Below are 14192 nucleotides of genomic sequence, written 5' to 3'. Positions count from 1 at the left end.
AGCGCCTGTAGATAGATACTCTCATCCTAATCTTTGCGCTGCCGGGTAGCCGGTTCTTATTTTGTTTCAATCTACTATTTTCACACGCCTTCTATTCCTCATTCTCATTTTTTCATTATCTAATAAGTTGCCCATTTTCAGATGAGCCAATCCAAAATCAGCCTTCAATTGGAGAGAGTGTACAATGAACAGCGCAAAGCTGCTACCCTTGCTTCTACAGCAACTGGATTTATAATGTAAGTTGAAGGACTAATTTGATCGGAAACGAATTAACATTTGAAAGTAGTTTCTCTGACTTGATAAGATAAGAAATCAATTTAATGTACTTTTACGCTTGTTTAAAAAAGTAAACGTCCTCAGAAATTGTTTTTTGAAATGTACTCATATTTCAGGTCGATTTGCTTCTTTGGCCTTCCACTTATGTGGTCTGGATTTTTCAAAGTGATGCAAGTGCCAGCAACGATTGTTTGCTCTAATGATCCATGGAGTGGAATCACTGATCTTTAAAACCTTTTCGACATGACTTATCGTTCTACGGTGTTATATCCCATCTGGTTATTTTCGTTCATTCAGTTCTTATTGTACAGCGGGTTCATCTCATTCTTTGTTTTTTCATGTCCATAAACAATTTTTCTTCATTTCACTTTATTCATTACAAAATTCAAAATTCAATCAAATGATAAAATCTACAAAAGGGTTTTAGAAAGAAGATAATGATCAAACGTATTGTTGTTGAATTAATACAAAAAAATACAAAAAATGTGTTGATGTTTACAATAGGCAGTATGTCTGGGTGTTGGAAAGATAGATAGGAGAAAAGGTTAGTTTTTTGTTTGGAAAGGCTTGGTGTTAGTTTCAGACAAATTCAAGAAAAGAAGCATCGTTTAGAAATTCAATAGAGATAAAAACTGACAAAAATCTACAAAGCTAAATTCAGATGTTCGTTTCGTTTTGAATATGGAAGGATAATTTTCAATGACTTGGCATCACGGACTCAAAGAAAAATGTGTGTCTTTAGGAGAAATAAACAGAAAACAGAGATGGAAGAGAGAGGGGGTCAAAAGTAGGAGGATGGGATTGGCTAAATATAAATGTTTAGGATCTTCTTCTTTTAGCACATGAACTATAATATTGAACAGCTTTTTCTAGGTCAGGATCGTATTTCTTGCGATACAAACCACCATAAACAACATTTCCCAAACGCCACCTGAAAACACAAATTGAAATTAGAATAAGTTCCCTCCGTATTCCTCACCTCTCAGTTGAAGGTAGCCCAGTCGCGCGCAAATCCAGAGTATAAGCTATGGAGCGCCGAATATCCGGCCGATTTATCAGTCGTTGATCTTCCATACTGGGAGGTGTATACGGGCTGAAAAGTTGGAAACATTGAAGGTTTGTTCGAGATGTGTCAAGTATTACACACTCTAATAGGTGTTGAATTCTAGTTAGTGTTACACAAAAGTCTAATGTGATAGAAATATTATGTTTTTGTCATTTGGGGTCGGGTCTACATATTAAATGAAACAAATAAGTGGAATAAAACATGAAATTGTCACAGCACTGCACAAACAGTTACATATCCATTCTCTTACCTTTTTGCGTGTTATCAGAATATAAACGTTATACAGGTATAAAGGATAGTCATGAAATTAAGAAGAGGGGTGGTTGCAGAACAGAAGAAAATAGAGAAAAGTCAAATTTGATTGTAGTATAAAGATAATTTGAACATCACTCCTGCAGAATCAGGAGATTTCATCAAAACTTTGCAGCGTTTAGAGGTGCGAAGAGTTAAAGAATTGTGAAAATAGAATGGAAGCTAGATTGAAAATGTAAAAAGTAACATTATCAATTGAAAAACATGACATGGAAAAGTGGATGCAACTAAGAGACTAAAATTGGGAAAATATGACATTTAGTAGTGCGGATAGAAGTGGGAGTAGACGCTAGTGCGGGGAAGAGATTGTCCACGATAGCTGCTGTATGAATTAGACCTGAGCAATTCCATTTGACGGACAGCCTGGTCAAGTTTGGAGGACAACTGTTGGTACTCGGAGCGCAACTGAATTTTTACATATATAACATATAAAAAAGGACAATTTCAGAGAAACTACATGACTGCTGAAAAATAAATGGACAAAACAACATACTCTGTCTTTCTGGATCACTTCGCGAGACAGCGATCTTTCGAGTTGTCCAATGCGTCCCTGAAAATCAGATGACACGTGACATTTGCTTCCGGAATTTGAGCATGCATTCCGGTTAGTCAACACCAAACAGGGACTGGTTAGACAAGGACGTTAAAATTGTCTTGGGACATGGGGCATGGATAAAAAAAGGTCTTGATGCTCTGACCTCATACATGCTGCGAACCATCGCCGGGCTTGTATCTCTCTGATATCTCTTCATTCTACGGGTGGAATCAGTTTCAACGTAAGATGGAGATGAGGTATACGCCTGGAATCATTGGTGAACGGGTGGGGAGTCAAGAATGTGTTGGTTATTGTGTGAAACACTGGTTTGATCTTTTGATATTCAATTAATGGTCAGAAACAGTGTCAATTTTACAGGCTCATTCAGCAACACTTATTCTTAACTTACAAGGTCGAATTTTTGTCTGAATATGCGTTTTTTCGAGAAGAGATACATAGTTATATTTGGTGAATGATGAGATCTGGCAACTGGTGGCGGCTGCTGGACTAGACCAAGTCAATAGAAAACTATCTGACAAGACTAGCGAAAAAGTGGTGGGAGGATAAGGAGAAAAATGTATTTAGGTGAAGTGTCCGGGATGAGGTCTAGCTCCCAGAAAAGTGGATGGAACGCTCTGGCTTTTCCTTTTCAAAACCAAGCGGAGAAAGGAGCAGGAAACGCAACAAGCAACCGATTGGCTCCTGTGTGGATGCTTTTGAGTTGCGAGGATAAGATGAGCGCAGCCCCAACGACTTTTTTTCTTGTTGCCTTGGGGTTTAAAGTGGGCTCAGGTGTTTGTGCTGCTCAACTGTCTCCTCCGCTTGACTCGCAAAGTGCGTGTATTTTTCGCCTCGAGTTACTGTTACCATACTGTTTGTGTTTGCTACTGCACTTCACCGGATGATAGATACAATATCTTTTTCTGAGAGAAAGCAAAAAAAAAACGATCACATAAACTTAAAACTGAACTGATGCATCAGACATCTTGCAGAAAAAACTTAAAATTGCTCATTCCAAAAAATTGGATTTTTTCGAATCCCAATATTATACTCTTTCAGTTAAGCAGGCAAAATAATAAAGTAACTCAAAATAGTTAAAGCGATCATTGACAAGTTCTGTCACTTGAGAGACCTCTTGACAAATAGACCTATTAGACACCAGTGTTTCACACAAAATGTTCAAACTTACGGTGTATCCGTTAACAGTTGAATAAGAAACTGGTCCACGGGACGATGAACGGTATCTGTCGTATGTGGATGGAACCTAAAAGAATGATTGAATTGAAAACCCAATAGAATTGATATCGCATTTCTAATGTTTGTATAGCACTTCTCACTTCTTATTGTTAAGTTTCTTCCCATCAGATAGCCCCCGAAACCCCCCTTACCTCGTATTCGTATGGAGTGTGGATATCACGAACGTAACTGTCAACACGAGAAAGTCTGCCACCGCCATAATAAGCGTCAACGTTAGCGCGGGAAGTGCTTCTGGAAAGTGAATCTCCGTAGATGGAAGTGCGGGAGTTGCCACGGGAGAGTTCTCCTTGCTTAGCATCCGAATAGTCAAGGAATGAGATAAAGCTGGAAGCGCGGCTTGGTGGACGGCTGATAGCATGGCTTGGAGGTGTTGAGTATTCACGGGTACGGGTTGGAGCTGGGTATTGAGAGACGTATCTGAAAGATCCGAGTAGAAAAAGTTTCAGAATTTGATAAGTTTCTCACCTGTAATAGTTTGAAGCAGATCTTTGAGATCTCATAGCTTGCTTGCGTTCACGAGTACGACTGCGTGATCTCTCAATCAAACGAGTAGTAGAATAAAGAGCAGATGAGAAGGCTCCGGTAGCAACAATATCGTCAAAGTGAGAGGTGTAGATGTTGCTTGGGCGGTAGCTGGTGCCAGAGGTATACTCGTTGCGATATTTGTTAGCAGTGCTCACGAATGGACTAAAAAGAAATTGAACGTTTATTCTGTTGGATGAAATATGATACCTGATTGGAGTGTAGCTCTGCTTGTCTGGTGGACTCCACGAAGAGAAGGAAGTGGCAGCTGGGATTCTTGGTGGTGGAACAGTTCTGTACGAATCTTCGTCGTAGCTAGTGATGTCACGATCAGCGTGACGTGAAGAACGTTGACGTTCCGGAGATGGTGATTGAACACGACGACGAGCTGGTGGTGGAGATGGAGATGATTGACGAGCTGCTGGTGGAGCAGATTCCTCTTCCGCAACCTCAGTCTTTTGGATTGGCTCCTCAACAGCTTCTGGTTCTGGAGCAGCTTCTTCAGCAACTGGCTCTGGCTCAGATGCAGCTGGTTCTTGAGCTTCTTCAGCTTCTGGTTCTGGAGCAGCTTCCTCTGCTACTGGCTCTGGCTCAGCTTCCTCTGCCACTGGCTCTGGCTCTGGCTCAGCCTCGGCAACTGGTTCTTCCTCAACTGGCTCTGGTTCTGGCTCTGCTCTGAATCAAATTAATTTACAGTTATTTCATAGATGAATGTATTTTTGAACTAAAAGTAGGAGAAGCCAAACGTAAAAAATAGAAAAGTGTAGAAAGTGCATAGGAGAAAACTCACGCAGCTGGAGTTTTTGGTGTTTTTGGAGTGCGTGGGGTACGTGGCGTGCGTGGGGTTTTTGGAGTTTTTGGTGTCTTTGGAGCAGCTGGAGTAGTCAAATTTGAATCAATTGGAGTAGCTGGCACACTGGATCTTGGTGTGGCAGGAGTCTCTTCAAAGTTGAAAGCAGTTTCAGCCTTTGGTGTTCCAGTTGCAGCTGGAGTAGCTGTCGCAGCTGGAGTAGCGGTGGCCGCTGGGGTGGCAACTGGAGTAGCCTTAGCGCTGAAATGGTGCGTGGTTTGAGGGGTGAAATGAAAAGAAAAGTTAGTGGTGTGTTTGGGAGGGATAGGTTCATGCAGAGAAATTGAAGAAACATGGTATGTCAAAGAATACGTACCTTTCCTGGGCAACTGATGGAGTTCCTGGAATGCTACCATTGGCAATATGCCCGTTACTCTTTGGAGTTGGGGGCACATCTGATGGCGCAGCCGATCTTGGTGTTGGTGGGACACTCGATGGAGCAGCAGATCTTGGAGTTGGTGGCACCTCCGATGGGGCTGCGGATTTTGGAGTTGGTGGAACCTCGGAAGGAGCAGCCGACTTCGGTGTTGGTGGCACCTCAGAGGGTGCAGCAGACTTTGGAGTTGGTGGAACCTCGGATGGGGCAGCGGATTTTGGTGTAGCTGGCACCTCGGATGGGGCAGCTGATTTTGGAGTTGGTGGGACTGATTGTTTTTCTGGAAAGATTAAACAGTACTATTTTTATTCTTCGCAAAGGTGTATTTACCCGAAGCAGCAGTTTTTGGAGTTGGTGGCACCTCAGAGGAAGCGTCTGCTTCTTCTGCAACTGGCTCCTCATCGGCTGCTGGGGTATCCAAATCATTTGGAGTGCGTGGCCGCTTGCCCTCTGGTGGAGCTTGAAGCTCAAACTCTTGTTTCTCTGCTTCTGGCTCAGCTTCCTCTGCCGCTGGCTCATCAGCTGGAGCTTCTTCAACAGCTACCTCAACAACTGGTTCCTCAGCTGGAGCGGCTTCTTCAGCAACTGGTTCCTCTGCTGGAGCTTCCTCTGCTGGAGCAGCTTCTTCTGGGGCGGCTTCTTCAACAACTGGCTCCTCGGCTGGAGCTTCTTCAGCTGGAGCGGCCTCTTCTGGAGCAGCTTCCTCGGCTGGAGCTGCCTCCTCAGCTGGGGCTTCCTCAGCTGGAGCTGCCTCTTCAGCGGCTGGAGCTGATTCTTCGACCTGAGATAAGAGTTTTCTGTTTTATAGAAGGCGTTTAATAGAAGAAGTTCTAATCTAGCAGGCTGGTTGATTAATTCTTCTGTTGATGAGTAGAATGTTAATGAAACTCACGTAATCGCTCTCCTCAATTTCTTCTTCTTCAATGATTTCCTCCTCGATAACTGAGGAAATAACTTCTGAGCGCGGTTCCTGATGTTCCGCTGACTCTAATTGATCCGGAAGTTCGTCTTCTTCGATTATTGTGTCTTCGAACTGATTAGTAGGAATTAGAAAAATGAATTGAAAAAATTAGAGTTTGTGTTTTTCTGGGTAGTGGTTCTAATATGAGTATGTTAAAACTACTAACGTTGAAAAAGAAAATGTATGGATATAAACAAAACTTGGTTGGTATTACAACATTAAGTGATTATTACGTAATTTAGTATTCTAGTGAGAGTTATAAAGTAGGAAAATCAAAAATCTTACTTGAGTCTCCTCATTGGCTGGAAGATCTTCGATTCCGTCCATGCTTGTCGTCATTGGGTCCACGTACTCCGTTCCAGTGATATCGGGGACCTGAAACCTCAAAAATCATAGATGCTCGGAACAAAAGTTGCACTTGAGCAGAAAGTGACGAACACCTATAAACATAAGTGGGCAAAGTATATACCCACTCACACAAGTCAGATGTTGATTTGTTTGATCTGGCAGCTATAGAGAGAGAGTAAAAGAGCTAAACCGAACAGGTTGAATCTGGTGGTAGCAATGAAAGAAGGCACCATCTGGTTCTTAGAAATTTTTAAAACATTACATTCTACTCGTGACTTCGGCGAGAAATGAACATAGTGGATATAAAACTGCGGACAGAACATAAAATTTAAGAAAGATGCCACATTTTTTGCAAATTAAAAAATTGATGAACGCTATATTTTTAGTTTGTCTGAGATCTTCAGAAAAATGCTTCTGAGTATTTAAAACATAGTCTTAAAAAATTCAAAAGGTATGATCACATTGGAATCGGATCAAACTAATTATTGCCGATTTTCTAGACCAAGCTGACTGATTGGCGAAGGGTTGGGTGACTGGTTGTTTGCGTTTTGCAAACGACAGAGACAGAGGGGATCTAGGAAGAAAAAATAAGGTTTGGTCGAGGTCTCAGTCTTTGCCGAGGAGAGAGAAAAAGGACTCCTACGCATTGAGCAATCTCTTGTCTTATATCACGATATCAGTCGTTGACGGGTGGGATGGTTGCCTGGGCAAAAGTTGTTTACGGGATAGGTTAGGTGTGGGACAAGATAATAAGAGATGATATAGCAAGTGATACCAAAAAGAACAAGAAGAAATAGAATCAGAGGAACACAGATAAGTGAGCAGTATCTGTTGTTTGTTAGCCAGAGGTGATAATATTGTCAGAAAAAAGAAAAAAAAGAAGAAAACTGAAGGCAAAACTCGGATATTTCTTTGAACAACGAGGTATGTGTTATTAATATTAAAAATCATGTCAGGACTTTCTTTTCGAACCTTATATTTTCCCGTTAATTGAACATATAATATTACAGTACCTGATCTTCAGTACGGTCCTCATCAACCTGCTGAGCGCTCTTTTCGTCGTCGGCTTCAGCGGTCACAAGTTGGTCCTCTTCTCCTTCTGAATATTTTGAATATTATTCTATGACACTGAACAGTTTTAAATTTACCAGCTTGTTGAGCATTGCTGTTATCTTGCTCAATCTCGGCGACAAACTCCTTCTGAATCTCAATGACAGCCTCTTCCGGGGCGTCGTGAAACTCTTCTTGAGCATCCACCTCAGACATTTCGACGACGACACTAAAAGACAACAATGAATGATTTTTCGATAATGATTTTGAAAAGAAAAAGATGATACGGGAAAAAGAATGTATCAGAAATATGACAGAAGTGTGTAGTAGGTTGTCACAATGTCATGGATAGCGTATTGTTGTTTGAAATCAGATCCTATTGAAGATGAAAGATCAAGTCGGAAAAATGTTTTACTAATTTGGTATTTTGGGCAAAGTGCAGTGTGTTCAAAACTGGTGGCGACTTGCCCTCGGACCTCTCTCATCATGTTTTGTTTTGTTTTCTTGTGGAGGCGGGACTCGATTTCTGATGATTTTGTGCCGGAAAATGGCCCACTCTCGTAGAACAGATCCATCAGTCAATGTGACCTCAGAAGCAGAAGAAAAAAGAAAACTCTGGCGTAGAGGAGGCGGAAAGATAGAAAATGAGTGGGAGGATTGGAGATCCCCCTCTCATCGACACAACAACCTCTCCTCGTTTCTCAGCCTCTGCCGATCCGATCGCATCAATGGCAGAGAGGTGAAGATGGAAACTAAAGAGAGAAATAGAGATGCTTTTAGAACAAGAAGATGAAAGCAGAAATCTTCTGCCACTTGTTTTTGAGTAAGACATCGAGACAAAGACCCTAAGAAGTTGGGGTGAAGCTTGTTGATTGGGAAAGAATGGGAGAGGAAGAGTAGGCTAAAAATTGAAGTTGGGGCAAAGTTCAGTAGTCAACACCAACATAATAATAAGTGACTGATGAGAAAATGAGAACGTCACTTGAAAGTGTGAGGGACTATGACAATTGCCATGGCTATTAAAATTATGATGATTACACCCAAAGTGTGAAGAATGCTTAGAGTGTAATCTTTGGCTAAGAGTCTGAGCAGTGAGAAAAACTGGTGACAAGACCTATAATAAAGAAAAAACACAGGACTGAAAAATGATTTTCATTTAAAAAATTATATTTTTCTTCAATCGCTATGATTACATCAGAATGCTAGTTAAAATTGAAAAACAAAAACATAAAAGTAAAGCCTTCTATTAAATTTTCCCAGGACCACTAAAACATATGAAAATCGACCAATGGAAGCAAGATGAGATCGACGTTTTTTCCTTGTTTCGGCGAAAAGATTTATATACATTTTACACAAGAAACTCCTGCAATCAGAGCAAAATTTTGCGTCGCTGGGGGACTAGAGGACACTGAAATGTCATCCAATGTGGAATCGATTTGAATCGAAATGATGATAGAGTGAAGAACAGGGTGGTCCCTGTGTGTTCCGAAATGTGTCCGATGAGAAAGTGTTTGGAGAATATGTGTGAGAATGACATTACAATCAGAGGCTACGCGGTGAAATGCAACTTTTTGAAATGAAAAGGGATACCCGCTTAGAAGGGTGCCAATCCGATATCAAGGTGTTGGTGTTGTGTCAGTGCCGAAATTCGAAATGAGAGGAACACAAGAACTGAACCTGAGATGTTCACAGTGACAGGTGATATTCGTAGTATAGTTGTTAACAAAAATTGATGTGGCTCAAATTGTCTTTATGATCTTTTCCGTTATTTTTTAGTTTCACTGATGTTAACACTCTTTTTCCTCTTTTTTTCTTTATCACTTCCCACCTCATCCTTTCTCAACCTGCTCACTTATTTTGAGGTCTCGAGAAGTGTTTCACATCCTCCAACACACACATAGCCTCCCAGTGTGTAAGACGACAAGAAAAAGAAGGAAGAAGAAAACCGACGACGGCAGGGAAGATGGGTGATCAGTTCGATGCTTGAAGCATGGGGCGCCGACGCGACAAAGCAGGTGTCTAACCAATTGCTCTCGATTTTGCCAATGTACAACAAGAAGATAGTGAGACAAGGCTTTCTTTGTGCCAATAGCTCAACAGGCGCCTATCAGCCGGAATGCGATGAAGAAAACGAATGAAGGAAACGAGAAAAGCGGAAAAATGCCGAAAACTGACGATTTCTGATCGTCATGCGGAGGCAAGTGATCTGATCTTAGAGAGGGGTTTGGAATTACTTCTCAGCACTCTTTTAGTTCTTTTTGCCTGAGCCATGGGAGCCTGGAAAAGTTCAAAAATCCATTCTGTCGAAAACTAGTATAGTCTGTCAGCTGCTTCTCTCTGAAGAAATACAAAGTATTCATTTTTATTCAAAGCAACAGCAAATTGAGACTCAGGAGATTGTTTTTAAATTCAACATATGATTGATTCACAGAAGGATTGGTGATGACTGAAGTTGGGGTCCCTAGGCAGGTCGGAAGTGGCATCTGAAATAGTTTTCGTGAATTTCAATTGTATCCAAAACCGCTTTTCTCGTTTTTTCTTGAATTATTCATTTGTTGAACTCGTCACTACTCATAAAACACATAAAACTTTTGGTTGACTTTGTCAAAAATGTTTCGAGAAAAATTGAATACTTGATGAACTCAAAACCCAACCATTAAACTTTTGTTGGTTTGAGGAGGAAACCTACATTTTATCTTTTTCCAAGGCCCATGATCAACTTGCGTTTTTGGATGAAGACTGGGGTTTCCTCCTCAAAGAAGGCAGGCATCTCTTCGTTGTCTGAAAACCACTATTCTCGTTCTCCTCTAATAAGAGTCCTCCAGGACCTGCTGACAAATAGAAAAACACACAGACACACATAAATACATACAATCTACATCTAGATAGACAATCGGTGACATACCCTTTTCAGATGGACATACATACTTCAATAAATAGACAGAGCAACCACACATTCCCTCTGGCGATTCAGACATACAATTTCTTGTAGAAAATAAAGATTAAAATCAGATTTTAACTAGAAACATTTTATTTCAGCTTGGAAACTTCAAACTGGACAAACGTTCAGCAAGTGCGAAAAATGGGTTGGATTGGTTGGAACAGAGAGACAAAGAATATTTGAGAGATAATATAGGTGAAACTGATTTTGGTGCTGAAATCATCGGAATAAAGAGAAACAGAGATAAAAAGAAAGAGAGAGAGTAGAGAGAATAGAGAGACTGTTTTGGTATAGTGCTGGCGCCATTTTCACCCCTTTGGTGCGTTTGTGTGATGTGATGGTGGGGATTAGAAGGAATCGACGTCTAAATGAAAATCAGATTGCATACGAGAATTTCAAATTCGACTAACACTACCACAGAAGCGGTTGGTAAGAGCAGGATAGGGGGTTAGGTTTCCTAAGAGGGATGGACATTCACTAAAGCTACACAGAAAAGAGTAACTAACCGAACTGTGGCTCAGCGGATCTCTTCCCGAATCCCATGTTGAAGCTTCTCATTGCGGCACGCTTTCCGAATCCCATTGCGAAACTTCTTGGCTTGTAGCGTTTCATTGGAACGTCTTCTGGCATCTCGCTCATGTCGATTGAGCTGAAGACAATTCAATGAGCTCTGACAAGTTTAGTATAGTCAGAAAACAAACCGCTTGCCGAAACCGAACACCATTTGTTTTGGTGCGGCCATAGCCATGACGCATGCGGAGACAAGAAGAACGAAGGTGAGTCGCGAGAAGCTGAGCATTGTACCTGGAAACTCATACATTTTTAGGTTTTCTATGACTGGAAGCTAAAAAGACCAAAGAGAAAAGGGAACACCAGAGAGGATAGAAAACCGGTAAAAAATAGAAAACTGAAAACAAAACCGGTGCTCCTAGATGTGTTTGGGGAACCTTATGACAATGACTCTCTCTTCGAAAAAAAGGGGGAGGAGCTCAGAAGGACGTCTTCTTAGGCCACGCCCATTTTGACGTTTCCCTCCTCCCAATTTTCCCTCTAGGATTGAAAGGATACTCGAAATGGCCGTTTTCACGTGGGTGGGGCATTTTGAAAATCAATCAGAGTATACGAAAAGATGATCCAAGAAAATGAAAATACGGAAAAGGTCGAAGAAAATAATTCAAGAGAGATGAATAAAGAATTATTAAGGATCAGAAAATGTCAGAGTTGTATAGCAATTGATGAAAAAAAGTACATATATGAAAATTGTACAAAAAAATAGTACGACATTTGGGACATCAAAAATTGAATTTTAACAAAACACTTATGTTCAGAATAGTTCACTTCAGAGACTTCTTCAAACGGGCTATAGTCTTTCGACAAGATTTGTCTGAGCTATTAGTTTGGAGAACAGAATCTTCGTTCAACCTAACAAATTGTATTATTGGGGCGCAGGATTTACCGCATTTTCTTACCACAAAAACCAAAAACAATTTTCTCACAAGGTGATGTTTCCTACTTACCAGAGTAAGTCAACATAATAGATTACTAGATTATTCACGGCACACGTCAGTTGATGTTTAGTGCAATAAAATTGAGTCAACCACATTTTTAGATACATAAACGACTTATATAGAAAACTGAAGTTTCACTGCAGTGGAAATTTCAAAAATTCCCATTGACTATGTTTCAAATGTATCCAGTTACTCTATTGATTGTGGTAACGAATCAAGTGGCACTACAAAAAGGACTCCAAGTAAATTTGATCGAAGCCAGTTTTGCAATTCCAAAAATTCACTACTTCGTCCAAAGAAAAGTCAAACTAAATTTCAGAAACAATGGAAAACAAAAGAATAACATATCAGTTACCTTTTATTGTAAATTTACTAATGGTAACCCTTCTACTCGACTTCAAAGAAAAGATATTGGATTTACTTCGTCTACCAAGATCATTGGCAGAATAGTGTTTTTTAGGGAGCGAAATCAGATTTGACATGTTCAACTTATGAATTCTGGATTCGGAAGAAGTTTGACGCCACATGATCGTTAGATCGAAGAGTGAGCTGTCACTCAAATTGAACGATAGTAATGTGTAAGTAAGTTCAGGAAAAATAGAAATTTGCCATTCTGGGAATCGAGAATCAGACGGGTGAGAAAAATTAATGGAGTTTGTTTTTTAAGAATAATTGTGAATAAACGATACTAAGGTATTTTTCGATTGTTAGAGCGCGTAATCGTGGGAGGAAAACAAATGAAAACAAAAAATAAAGATGTGGCAAAAGAATGACCCGCACCAGCTTCTAGATTTAAACCGAATTAACTCGAGAAAGAAGGGTAACAGCGAGGTGTAATCTGAGATTTTCTTTATTCTCCCCTTCATTTTTTCTTTTGGCGTGTCGTCGTTTGACATTCACAAAGATTGAGTGATGTGACGTGGCAGGATGGAAATGAATTTTCATTCTAAATCTTTTTTTGCAAAAGATAGGATCTCCTTTGATGCGAGAACATGAGAGACGTTCGAAAAGAAAACGAACAAGAGGAAGTTGAGTTTGAAGTGTTTAGACATGACTGAAATCTGTTGAAGGACTAACTTCTCATAAGCACATACTACTATAGGAAAATATGTAAGCGAGAAAACCTATCAGAAATAAAATGACGTATATCAGAATCCAACTCATTTCAGCAGGTCTTCTCCTCATTCCCTTGGTTCCATTCAGTCAGACAACTATAAATCTCCATTTTCGGGCTCGAAGATCCTCCAATTCGTGGTCACGTATTTTGTCCCTTTCGTTTTGTATCTGACTCACAGACATCACGTAACCCGGTTATAATTGTATCCGGTTTGAGGTGCCATAATACAGCACGCAATGTCGTTAATTCGGAAAAAAACAATCATCTTTCATAGTAAACTATGGTGCCTCGTTAATCCTTGTTTTCATAATTGTAGGTGGTAAAAACTACGGTAGCCGCGTTTTTTTTTGTTTTTTAATTGGAGAAGACAAAATTGAAGTAGATCATGATTCCATTTTTTTGCGTACAATTTTATGGGTCGTAGGAACAAGATGATGGTTGTTTCAGGTCAGCTAGACCACGGGACCTAGTTCGAACTCTTCCTTTTCTGTAGTTGTTGAGCGGTTTCTTCAGAGCAAAATCGTGGAATATTCAATTTGGAACACTTTGGACTTTTCAGCATACCCATCCATCCGTATCTTTTACGACAAAGAAAAACAAATTTCTTGGAATAAACAAGAAAATAGCCACGACGTAGAATGTGAAAGTCACAATTTGAGCTGTTATTCTATAAAGTCTGGGGAAACATTTTGATTAGACGTCAGAGCAAAGAACAAAATGTTTTCAAACAGATATCACTGAATCTGTGTTATCTGTAACTTTTTGTTCCGGGTTGCAGCACTTATGTGGGAAAAATGGAGAAAAAAACCAATTCCCATCAGCAAGAAAACAAATTCTGTTCGAAATTCAAATTAGATAGTCAAGTGTTTGCACAGCGATGACGAAATGGGTGAAAATTTGAAATAAGCCGCCTCTTCAGGACCCAATTCGCTTTCCGGAGGGAAAAGTCAACAGTGGTACAAGTCCTACGCAATCATCTCATTTTCATCTTATCCCCTTGGTGGTTTACAAGGACATTTGAAATCATTTCTAGAATTCTCATCAAATTCAGAATCAGGAGCAGAGCAAATAAA

The 14192-nt window shown here is 40.2% G+C and overlaps 3 protein-coding genes across 3 annotated transcripts; 2 read left to right on the top strand and 1 right to left on the bottom strand.

Moving 5' to 3' along the window:
- Positions 1-141: 141 nt before the first annotated feature.
- On the top strand, positions 142-507 carry GCK72_023447 (uncharacterized protein; the record flags this gene model as incomplete). The annotated part of the gene is made up of 2 exons (XM_003102515.2): positions 142-236; positions 393-507. 2 exons carry the CDS (start codon positions 142-144, stop codon positions 505-507), a joined length of 210 nt encoding a protein of 69 aa, XP_003102563.1.
- Positions 508-5116: 4609 nt separating this feature from the next.
- On the top strand, positions 5117-5979 carry GCK72_023446 (uncharacterized protein; the record flags this gene model as incomplete). The annotated part of the gene is made up of 2 exons (XM_053735401.1): positions 5117-5456; positions 5693-5979. 2 exons carry the CDS (start codon positions 5117-5119, stop codon positions 5977-5979), a joined length of 627 nt encoding a protein of 208 aa, XP_053578967.1.
- A 4266-nt stretch (positions 5980-10245) lies between these two features.
- Positions 10246-11293, bottom strand: GCK72_023445 (uncharacterized protein; the record flags this gene model as incomplete). The annotated part of the gene is made up of 3 exons (XM_053735400.1): positions 10246-10334; positions 11001-11143; positions 11196-11293. 3 exons carry the CDS (start codon positions 11291-11293, stop codon positions 10246-10248), a joined length of 330 nt encoding a protein of 109 aa, XP_053578966.1.
- Between the last annotated feature and the right edge of the window lie 2899 nt (positions 11294-14192).

This window comes from Caenorhabditis remanei, chromosome X (genome assembly GCF_010183535.1).
Source record: "Caenorhabditis remanei strain PX506 chromosome X, whole genome shotgun sequence".
Classification (NCBI taxonomy): domain Eukaryota; kingdom Metazoa; phylum Nematoda; class Chromadorea; order Rhabditida; family Rhabditidae; genus Caenorhabditis; species Caenorhabditis remanei.
Note: the sequence above shows the minus strand (reverse complement) of the source record. Positions and strands in the feature narration are given on the sequence as shown.